Raw genomic sequence first — 12,536 nt, forward strand, 5'->3', positions numbered from 1 at the left:
GGGTTCCTCATGTTAGAAGACCAGCAGTCAGAAGAATGAGTTACCTCATTTTTATCTCATATTGGATAAAGACAGAGTTGCTGCATCAGAATGAATGATGCAGGGAAGAATTTATCTAAAACCAAGGATCTACCTGAAGTACCGCTTGGTGGCTTCATGATTGATGATAATAGTAAAAGAGCAATTATAGCAACAATAGACTGGCAAGGACATTTTAACCAGGGGCTCAAACTGCTGACAAATGAATTGGGTCACTTCACTTGGCAAGCAACATAGATGAGCAGAAGAACTGCCTGAGGATGAGGGGCATTTAGAATGAGTACTAGAAGAGAATATCACTATCAATTAGAAGCAATAATGCTGCTGTAGCTTGTCCCTCTTGGTTTAAGTTTTTCTTTTGTGAAATTGAAAACAGCCACCACTTTAAAGAATCAATGACAAGATGAAGTGAAGTAGGGATGAAGTGTCCTTAAAAAGTGTAATATACCTTGGCATTTATTGTTTCCAAACAAGGGGATGGTACTCCACTGCTAGCACCTGAATGTCTACTTGTCTCTGGCTCTCACTCCTTTCCCTTCAGTTGTGACAATTCTAAACCACAGAATTTGTAGAGTTCCCCAGAGGGTCATAGTAAGCTTATACCCCAGTTACGTTTATCAAAATAAGTAACGTTTTCTTCTCTGTTCCACTTTCCCACTCCCCTAATGATGTTTCCAACTACCAGCTTCCAAATAAATTACGTGCAATCAAATTTTGTCTTTGGGTCTTCTGGGAGGACACAACCTGAGTAACTAAGTGGAACTACTAGTCCTGGATATATTCCATGTGATAATACCTGCCATTTGACAAAGCAAGCTTGCAGTTCATTTGCGAATCTTATGAGGAGCCGAACAGATGTAACTATATCCTTTCTATTGTCAAGATGATCAAAATTTCAATCATAAATATAATTTAGTTGATAATGATGCTATTTGCTAAAATAACTCATATCACAGTGAATTCTCATTTCTCATGATAGTAAAGGTAATGAGCAAATGCTGTACTGAAGTAGTAGAAACTGTTCAATGAGGTAGATGATATGTCCAGATCTGGCCATGTTAAATGTCAGATGCCTAAAGGAAGATGTCCAAAAGTATGCTGAATATATAATTTTAGAGCTCCAAAGTCAAATCTAATTGGCAAAATCTGCCATAATGTCCCTGTTTGCTCAATATTTTTATGGCTACCTTTATGTCTTTGTTCCTTAATGTATAAATGGCAGGATTCAAGACAGGGGTGATAGCTAAGTCAACAGTGGTCAGGTACTTATCAATTGTTGATGTGAGGAAAGGCCATACACAGACAAACATGCATGGAGTGAGAAAAAGAACCAACACAGTGATGGGAGCTGACAAAGAGAAAAATGCCTTGGATAAATCTCCTGAAGAACATTTCCAGACAGTGACCAAAATGAAGATATAGGAAAAGTTTAGCAGGAAGAAGGTACCCATAGTCATGAAGCCACTATTGACAGCAACAATAAACTCAAACTTGGCTCCATCTGTCCATGCAAGTTTTGTGATCCTTGGCAAGTCACAATAAAAGCCCTCTACTTTATCAGGACCACAAGAAGGCAAGTTTACAACAAAAGCAAACTGAGACATAGCGTGCATCACTGCAGTTATCCAGCCATTGATTGCAAACTAAACACATATTTTAGAGTTCCTGATGTTCAAGCAGTGAAGAGGCTTACGGATAGCCACGCACCTCTCAAATGCCACGGCTATGAGTAACACCATCTCCACTCCTTCCATGATGTTGTCGAGGCATGTCTGTGTCATACAACCTTGGAAAGAAATGACCTTGTATTCCTTTGGAAAGTCTGCAATCATCTTGGGGACTGTGGTAGAGGAAAGGCCCACATCAATGAAAGATAGTTTGGCTAGCTTGAAGTACATAGGAGAATGTAAGTGAGAATAAAAAATTACCAAAAACAAAATGAAGACATTTCCCAGGATGATCCCTAAATAGGTCAAGGAGAATATCAATAAGAGAAAAACTTTAATTTCCCCAGAACTAAAGAGGCCGAGCAACACAAACTCAGAAACCACAAACTCATTTAGTCCATCCATAGAATTGGGAAGAGCTGATTTTTAAATCACCTGAGGATAGAAAATGATGAAACATCAGAATCAGTGGTGCAAAAGTAGATTTCCTTTTATTCCTGCTAATTTGTTCTATGGGCTTATGTCCTAGAGTTATAAATCATTTAATTGGGTTAAAAAATTAAAAAATTGAATTACAGCAATCAGGAGAGTGATCATATAAAAAGAAAAAAAAAGCTTGAATATTTTAGATGGAAGTGCTTTTCCTCTAGTGGAGTTACATGCCTTCTTATTCCATTATCAGATGATTATTTTGTTTTGCCTCTTAAGGATTTTTAGACATTTTCTCTGACCACTTACCTAGGTGTTCTCCCAGCCAAATTCTCTCAGCCATTTCTATCACCTTCACATTAATGTTCTCATATTAACTTGGAAATTATCCTTGGCAGAATTCCTATTTCACTGGTCAATAGAGATCTTTAGGCCAAAATTGTTTAATATGTTTTACCTTGCTTCACCTTGTAAGTGTGTTTTGTCTTTCTTTTGTTTGTACAATTTACCATGGAAGTCAGGTGCTCAGATGGAGGTTCTTCATAATGTTTTGCTCAAGACACATTATTATCACAGTGTATGCATGGAACCCTATATCAAATAAAATACTGGATATAAGAGAATAAATAGCAGTTAGTAAGAAAATGTTTGTGAAACAAAGGTACTATTAATAGACAACATTTACTAAGTGATTCCTCCATGCAAGGCACAGCACTAAGCACATAATCTCATTTTAACTTTATACAATTCCTAAAACTCGGATACTTTTTATTAGATTTATTTTACCAGTGGAGTAACTGAGTCTCAGAAGGATCAAATATCAGAGCCAAAACTCGTATCCATAGCTGTAGGACACCATAATCCATGCTCTAAACCATGGCACTATGCTCTTCAAGGCCATTCCCTTCAAGTATACCTTGGATCTTCCCCAAGAATTAATCAGTTAATTTTCTTCTACTTTCTATTTTCCTTAACCTATTAGCAGAGTGAACTCTTTAGGAAAAAACTGAATCTCTGAATCTTGTGTCCCCTTTGAACTACTCCTTACTCTCTCCAACTCTTCATTGGCAAACATCTTCACTTTTTGTTCATTCATGAGCTAAAACTGGTTTCCACAGATTTATGGTTTATATAAAGAAATTCTGGATTCTGGATACATCATATAATAATCACTTTTCAATTGTCAATCATTATTTACCTTGATCTCCCTGCAGGATTTGATGCTGTTTATTATTCCCTTGATTCTGCACTCCCTCTGTCCTTGTCTTCTTGCCTTCTATAAAGCCATTTCCTTCCCTCTTCTTGCCAGTAGAAAGTCTATTTGTTCAGGTAGTATCCTGAAATCCCTCACATTTGGAGAGAGTAATCTTGTCTCAGCCTGATAACATGTTATATGATTTTTCTAAACCAATTTCTACAATCCCATTTTCCTTGAACATGAATTGGTGTAACACGGGTCGTGTAACCTACAATTGTTCAATGACATGTGCCAATGTCACCTGTGGAGGGATTTCTTTTCCAAATATAAGGACAAATCTTCATGTGGAGATGGATTTTCCCTGTCCAGTTTTTCCTGCATTTAATGCTAATGCTATACTTAAAGGTGAAGCAATTATGAATTTTTAAAACCCATATACTGAAAGTAATAGTGAAAAGTTAGAAATGACCTAGGATGCAAAATGCATGTTGTGTCACTTAATCAAAGCCAAAAATGGTTTCCCTTCTTGCGCCTTCTATTACCTATATGTTCACTTCTATATATGTAGATTATCACTGGACTCCAGAGTAATATACCCAAAGCTGTATGTCGTGTACACAAATGGAACTCCCACCTCCACCTTCAAGTTAACATGTCAAAATTGAATTAGTAATATTATAATCCACTCTAATGCCTTAATAAATATCATTACCATTCCCCAGATGCCCAGTATAGTTACCTATGTGGCACTCTTGTCTGTACTTCACTTTGCGTCTCTAGTTGCACAATTTGTGCTCTCAAATATGTCTCAATACACTTCCCTCCTCTTCATTTCTGTTGCTCCTTTTTTTTTCCTTCTGGTCTACATATTTTCTCATATTGACAGCTGAAAAGTCTCCTGAATGATTTCTCTGCTCCGTTCTTCTGAAAGTCCAGCTCGTTCTATAGTCTGATTCCAGATACTTCTATCAAAAGGCACATACGATCATGTGGCTTTCCTATTTAAAGCCTTTGATGGCTATATCAAGAGAAAATTCTTGAAATCCTACAGCATGTCACATAATACTCAGAGGAGATGAGCAATATTTGATTTCAGAGGATATTTCCATGAAAATTTTAAGGAATGAATATACAAAAAACATTACTGAATAAATTTCAAAATTGGTTCATGATAAAAACTCTTAGTAAAATAAGGAGGATTAAGAAATATTTTAAATATAATGCTTTTAATAGAATTTTTAACCCAACACTCAACGTCTGATTATAGATGAAACATTAAAATCAAGAGCGTAAGGAAGAAAGCCTACAGCACTATGTTTCAATAATGTGCTATAGACAAGAAGATTAAATCAAAAAATACTATTGAAGAGAAGGTAGCAGAACTATATTCATTTGCAAATCAAAAACTTATGAGAAATATTAAGAAAAAGTTAAATCTCATAAGATCATTTAATAAGTATAGTATCAATAATAACCTGTTAAAATATAAGACAGATTTCATTTATAAATAAAACAAGTGTGCAATGTATGCATTCTATTGAAAGATCACAGACTTTTCCAAAGTATTTGAAACACTGAAAGAAATGGAAATGAAACCATGCTAACAGAGAAAAGAAGACTCAAGGTTATAAAAACGTCAATTCTCACTGAAATAATCTGTGCAATTACTGTGCTGCTCAGTAAAAGTCCAGTAGAAATCATTTGGAACATTGCAAAGTGATCCAAAAGTCTATTTTGAAGTCCAGGGAAATTTTGAAAATGAAACAAAGTGGCAGGTGAGGGAGAAAAGAGAATGCTTTTTATTAAAGACATTGGAATGTATCATAAACCTATACTAGTTTAACTGATTAATTTAACTAAAGTTGAACATATAAATGTAACAAAATACACCTAAGAATTAGATAAAAATTAAGGAATTTAGTGTATGATAAAAAGACATTGCAAATGTGTAGGAAAACCGAGAGTTATTCAATAATTGTTAAACATGAAGTCCAATATAGGAAAGATAAATTTTATGTTACCATACATCGAACAGGAAAATAAGTTCTGGATGGTTAAAAGGTTTAAATGTAAAAGTAAAATTATAAAATTTAAATAAAATATGTATGAATTAATTCTTTAAATTTGGGATTGAGGAGGTCTTTCCACAATTACTCCAAATTCAGAAACTACATTCCATTTTTATATTTTTTCCTCAACAGAATGAATAAACCTGTTGTTGCTGTAGGATTGGAAAAGCAGTGCTTCTCATTCCCAGCTGCTGGGAATGTAAAGTGGTACAGTCATTCCAGATGGCAATTGATTAAGAGAAATAAAAAATCTCTTAACCGTAACACAGTAATCCTCTTGGAATTACTTTGAAAGAAAATAAATAGGCAAATGCACAATTGTATTTGTAATGTCATTTACTTTGCTTATTAGCATTTCATATAATATGAACTAATTGTAAACATATTAACCATTTAAAAATAAGGGGCTGATTAAGTGGATATATTCATAGAAAGTAGGCTTAAAAATGATTATTAAATCTATGTTAACTACCATGGAAAGATATTAATAAGTTAAGGAAATATTTATAGAGAAAAAATATTTTTATTTTTGGGGGGCTCAAATGTCAATTTGCATGAGTAAATTTTAGGATTTGCTTAAAATTTTGACAGGTAGTGGGATTTTAAATAATTTTGTCTTTGTTTCTCCATTTCCAACTTGATTTGCTATATTTGTAGAGGTAATATTTGTTTCTTTAATTTAAAAACAAATGTATCAAAATGAATTAAAGGAATAGGAACATTATATTAGGAGCTATTTCCAATACACAGTGTAATGATGTGTTTAAGGACACAGACACAGCGTCCAAACTGTTTGCATCCCCAGACCCTCCATTTACCAGCTGTGTGTTCTGAATGAGTTACTGTACTGCCCGGTGGGTAAGTTTCTTCATCTGTTAGCAATAGATACTGAAGGTCAATACCTCAAATGATTGTATTGAGGACTAAATGAGTTGAATCAAGAAAACACCAGAAAATGCTAAGGCATATAGTAAGTGCTAAATAACTGTTATCTGTTATGGTAATTTTGATGATTTTCAGGAAACAAACATCGAGTTTTTCAAATTGGTAATGGTGGTTGAATAAATCTGGCAGAAAGAAGGCTAGCATGTTTTTTCGTGTTATATCAGTAGGAAAGGAATAGCAGAGATACACACATTGCTTTTTATGGTTATGATTCTAATGTTCAGAGAGAAAGGGGGATGGGAGATCTAATATATTTCACCTACCACTTTAACTAGGATATTAGAGCTTGGCAAATATTTTGTTCATCTCCTCATACAATTTTAACTATGAGAATAAGACCAGAGGATATAAAACGACATGAGTGAAAATCATCCAAATAAAGTGAGTTAACAAAGGAAATAGCTGACAGAGAAATAACTCGTGGGAGCCAAAAAAGAGAGTTATAATTATGGAAACAAATGTTGCAAAATTAAAGAGTGGCTTTCCACCTGCCTGCACAGGCTTAGATTTCACTCTCAGTGGCTTCAAATGATTGAGAAACACAGAGAGATTAACTCCTTTTTAGATTCATCATAATAGTTTTAGACATATAGTTATAAATAGTTCTTACCATTTGGAATAAAACCAGTTAGCAGGAGTGGGTATTAAAGACTAATATCTATTTCATTATTGGCTTTCTAAAGGAACTAGGTCTTTCATGAAAACTGGCTTTTCCCAAGAGTCAAGCGTCATGAGACATAGAACAGAGTATTAGGGAAATTCAGCAATTTGGCGTGATGAGCAGTAATCACATGGTTTTGACCATATTTTTTCAAATTTGAGATTATAGATGTTTATCGAATTATTGGATGTTATCAGAATCACTGATTTTGTCTCTTTGACATCAATATCATGTTAAAGACCAAATACTGCTACACATCGTTAATTGCTAATCTCAGAATTTTGAGAAATAATGAATTGGTATTTGAAAAATATGGGTGCTTCAAGGATAGTGCAAATAAAACTCAAAAACTTCACTTGGAGTTTTAATACCTAAAATTATTCTATAGGGAATTCTAGAGACAAAGGAATTTTTGTTCTTTGGAAAAAAGGAGGCATATGTTCATGAGTTAAATATACTTTATGTGTTTTTCACAGTCTTCACAAACCACTTTCCGAGGAAACTGAGTATAACACTTACGGCTTCCTTGCAGGATTGCTTTGATTTCCATCTGTGCAGCTGTTTCTTGGGGTCCCCTTTGTGAAGAAATGATTCAAATCCTGTTTAAAGGAAAGAGAAGCTATTTAATTAAGGTGAATCTATTTTCTGGAGGTATTAGCTCCACGGTATTGTCGTTTTAGCCACAACGGCAGTTTTTTATGGCAAATATATTGGCCAAGTCCCTATACATAGAGATAGAAAAATAGTGGATTATAAAATAATGAGGATATAATGAGTCTGAGAATAATGAGAACGTAGTACAGTGTATGAACTGTGAATTGTGTAGAAGAGGAAAAATCAAGACAAGAAAACAGTGCAGAACAACTCACAAGATGTTGAGGATCTTTTCTTTGCAAAATCGAATCCATTCACATTTATTGTTTCTAGCCAGATCTAACTATAGAGTGGGAAGGCAATAGGTTCAGAATTAAATAATTAAGGGTCTGGTCTCTGTTGACTACTTGTTCTCCTCCTCATCTTAGCAATATAGACTACATGGAAAGGTGAGGCAATGTGAATATGCAATTACATGATATATTATCTTTACTTACCTGACCAAAGCCAGATGGAGAATTTACCAGTTTTCTGTGGCCAATAGTTTAGAAACATGAATATTTTGATTCATATATTATTGCTATATTTAGAAAAAACAATCTATCATTTGTCCCTAATTTTATGGTATTGATTTTCCCAGGCTAATAAATGACCCATACTTGCAAAACGTTCTACCATCATATTATTATAATTGGGGTTGCAGAGTTGATTTGGTGTCTGAAGCAAACTTGTTTGCTGCTTGATCAGACAATTTGTGGTGGTAACCCTTACACTCTGGTACTCCTCTTAGTATTTTGATACAAATAATTTAGTGCTCAAAAGCATGTGGTAGTGTCAGTTAATTTAGGTTAATTTTCTTGAGATGGATACTCGGATCATAGATTTGCATCTTTTCTTTTTTAAAAATATGTACATATATAATAAAGTCCCTGCAAGCATTGATATAGCTGCATTCCATATGTTCTTATGTATGTATTGAATTGTTTATTATTATTCAGTTCAAGATGTTTTTTAAAAGATTCCCATTGTGATTCTTTTTGAAACATGGGTCACTTAGAAGTGAATTGTGTGAATTTCTGGTGAATTAAATGAAATTCATATGCTTAGAAACCAGGTGGACAGTGGGACCTCATTTTGTAGTCTACCAGAACTAATTACATAGTCTAATAGGACGCAATTTGGACTCAGTGTTGTTAAATGTCTTCCACAGAGAGATGTGAAAGGAAGTTACACCCAGGCTTCAAATCACTTATGATTAATGGTGTCTCCTAAAAGTAAAGATTTGTATCAATGAGCATAGCTGAGATAATTTCATCTTAAAATAGTCCAAGAAGACATCATATGTCCCCAAGCATATCTGTAGGCAGACCTGAGTGATGCTTCCATGACCATCTTGTTCAAGGAAACATCTCTTGATGTAGTTTGTACTTCTTGATTTTTGTATTTCAGGAAATTAAAAATTATAACTATAATTATGTATATATCTTTGTTAGATCAGTTATGTTGTCATGAGCTCTTTAATTTATTGGCATAGAGATAAAGATTGACATGTCATTATTAAATTTTTAGGTATTGGTGTAGGGTTCGGACCCAAGAAATCGTGACTGTCTTCTTTTGTACACAGAAATAAATTAGAAATTAAGATATTGTAATGGAGTGTCAGTATAATTTTATTCAGCAAATGACATACATCATCCATAGGTATAAAATATACAGTATCACACAGGCAATTTCATTTAAAAAGGTCATATGATGCTGACATCACTGGTCTTCCCCAGTGTAACTCTACTAACAACACCACCAAACTGCGTGCATCTTCCTTCTGTGTATATTTTACTATCTATTTATGAGATACGATTGAATATGCATACACGTTTTGGGGGGAGGTGTGAACTGAGGCCTTCCTTAGAAAACAGAAATTTGTTAGGTATATAGCCCAGAACCACACAGCCTATCTGTGTGCTGTGCACACATCCAGGGCAATTGTATTGTGTTTTGCAAATTTATTTATTTATTTATTTTTTATTTGTAGAAGGCCAAACAGAAAGTCTTTCCTTTATTTTTCCTTAACTTTGCATTATACAATATTGGAAGTGTACAAAACAATATAAATAAGTTATGAAGAAAAATGCACAAATGACCCATGGTGCAATGGTAAATAGAACATTATCAATCCATTTTTGTTGTCTGGGCTCCTTCTGGAATCCATCCATCTCCTGGCTGGAGCATTGGCTCTACTCTCCTCAACATGTACGTTCCATTACTGAGTCCAAAGCAGCTGCTCCAGTTGTTCTGTGTCCCAGCCACTGGGACAGCGGGAAGAGAATCGGGAGCTGACATCTTTAAAGAGATGGCTTGGAAGTTGCACAAATCACTTCTCACATTCTGTTGCCAGGCTTATTCATTTAGCCACACCTATCTGTAGAGACTAGGAAATCTACTCTGTAGCTGGGTGGCCATCTGTCCAACTAAAACTTGGGGTGTTCTCTCAGTAAAAGGAAGAATAGGCATATGGACACTGGGGAAGAGTTAGTGCCTGTTACTGACATATTCACATGTTTAGCTTTACAAGACAATGCCAAATAGTTTTTCACAATGGTTAAATCGATTTACAGCCACCGGCAGGGCATACATTTTTATTAATACACCTTCTCAACTATAATTGTTATTATCATGTCATATTTTTAAACCAATTTATCAGGTGTAAAATGGTGTTTCATTATGATCTTAAGTTTCATTTCCCTTATTACTAATGAGGTGGAGTGTCTAGTGTCTATTAATGTTTTCTCTTCAGTGAAATAAATACCTCTTCAAAGCTTTTGCCCATTTCCCTTCCTGTTGGCTTGTTTATCTTTTTAAATTCAATTTGGAGGAGGTTTTTAGAGATTTGTACAGAATTATTGTGCTGTTTTTATTGATTGTTTCTCTTGGCTTTCTTCTCATCACTCTAAATTTCTTTTGCTTTGAAAAAACACATTCTTCTCCTTCCCCATCCTCATAGCTGTCTTTTGTTATTTCTTTCATATAAGCTAAAATTATAATCATAAAAATCATTTATTAACTTGATAAAAGAAACAATGCCTCAAGAGATGGCAAACACCTCTTCCTGTGTATTTAAGAAAAAATTTTCAAGGGGATCTCTACCTTTAAATGCACTGTTAGGACTTGAAAACTTGAACGATAAGGATTACTCTGTGAAGTACAAGGGCAATAGCATGAGGTACTTTTCGTTAATCTTTTACTTTTCTAAGTGAATTTGAGACCACTCAAATATATTTAGTATCTTTTCTAAGTTAGAGTTGATAAATCATGTATTTTTAGAAATGAGATTAGTGATAACTAACTCAAAATGATTTTGTAAGTAATATATAACTAGGTAAAATGCTTTGGTAACAAGGTTTTGGGAAGGGAGGTAGTGTTTAAGTTTAATACCTGGTAGCAATTATTAATATTTTTATAATTATCATTATCATTATTGTTATCATCTGGTAATGTTTGAAGATATACAAAGTAATATTTATACAAATTATTATTCTCTCCAGATGGTAAGAATGTAAATGTTGGAGTTTTGAACATATTTTCCTAATGGATTAACCACAAACCATACACTTGGGAATACTCATAGATTACAGATATAAACAGGTCATATTTCCAGTTCTGTTTACAGGTCAATAGTGACCAAATTGGGGTATACATAGTGAATTTTCTGATTACATGAGAGATCTAAATATTATCCCTTGGATCCACATGCTGGTTTACCAGTCTCTTTATGGCATTCTTAATCTCTTTATTTCTCAGTGTATAGATGGCTGGATTCAGGAGAGGCGTGATCACTATGTAAAACACAGCAAGAAATTTGTCCACCCAAGTGATGCTGAGTGGCCACAAATTGATGAAGATGCAGGGTCCAAAGAAGAGCACCACCACTGTGATGTGGGAAGTACAGGTGGAGAGAGCCTTAGACGCCCCATCCTTAGAGTGAAGGCGGACAGTTACTAGGATATAGGTGTAGGAGATCAGCAAGAGAATGAAGCAACTTGTTGCCAAGGACCCACTGTCGGCATTTATCAGTATTCCCAGTGTATGAGTATCCATGCAGGCTAGTTTGATCACCAAAGGGATATCACAGAAAAAGCTGTCCACTATTCCGGGTCCACAGAAGGGCAGCTCTAAGATCATAGCCAGTTGACTGATGGCATGCACAAAGCCAACAATCCATGATAGCGAAACTAACAGGATGCACTTTTGTCTGTTCATGATGCTGAAGTAATGGAGTGGCTTGCAAATGGCCACATAACGGTCATAGGCCATTGCCACAAGCAGCACCATCTCACCCCCTGCAAAGATATGCACACAGAGGATCTGGCTCATGCAGCCACCAAAGGAGATGGTCTTATTATCCTTTAGGAAGTCTATGGTCAGTTTAGGGGTGGTTACTGAGGAAAGGCAGAAGTCAACAAAGGAGAGATTGGCTAAGAGGAAGTACATTGGGGAATGGAGATGAGGGTCAGCGATGATTAAGGACACGACAAGGAGGTTGCCCACAATAGTCATCAGGTAAAATATAGAAAATGGCAGGAAGAGGAAGGTCTGGAGCTCCCTTGAATTACACAGTCCACGAAAAATAAACTCAGACACCACAGATTGGTTTGCTTCCTCCATTTAGTACAGTATGTTCTAATGTGGCCCGAAAGAGATGAACTAAGAATTTCTAGAATAGAAAGAAGAACTTAATATTCAGGTGCCAGAGGGTGGATAAATACTACTCATGTGCGAAATTGAAATCTTGGCATTTTACTAAGCTTCAAAAAAAACCTTCAATTTACAGGTGGGCACAGCCTTGTGGTTAAAAAAGGGAGCTAAGAGTAGAGGTGCAGATCAAAAACATTAGTCATCAGGGCCCAGCCCAGTGGCGTGGCTGCTAAGTTCCAGCA

General features: G+C 35.2%; 1 protein-coding gene and 1 pseudogene across 1 annotated transcript; both read right to left on the bottom strand.

Moving 5' to 3' along the window:
• Positions 1–1,151: 1,151 nt before the first annotated feature.
• LOC147917510 (olfactory receptor 4F21-like) lies at positions 1,152–2,111 on the bottom strand (annotated as a pseudogene).
• A 9,214-nt stretch (positions 2,112–11,325) lies between these two features.
• On the bottom strand, positions 11,326–12,270 carry LOC101394525 (olfactory receptor 4K15-like). Its single transcript, XM_004421978.2, has one exon. It carries the CDS (start codon positions 12,262–12,264, stop codon positions 11,326–11,328), a length of 939 nt encoding a protein of 312 aa, XP_004422035.1. The 5' UTR covers positions 12,265–12,270.
• Positions 12,271–12,536: the final 266 nt, after the last annotated feature.

Source organism: Ceratotherium simum, chromosome 3 (genome assembly GCF_057802395.1).
Source record: "Ceratotherium simum simum isolate JZ-2026a chromosome 3, ASM5780239v1, whole genome shotgun sequence".
NCBI classification, from domain to species: Eukaryota; Metazoa; Chordata; class Mammalia; order Perissodactyla; family Rhinocerotidae; genus Ceratotherium; species Ceratotherium simum.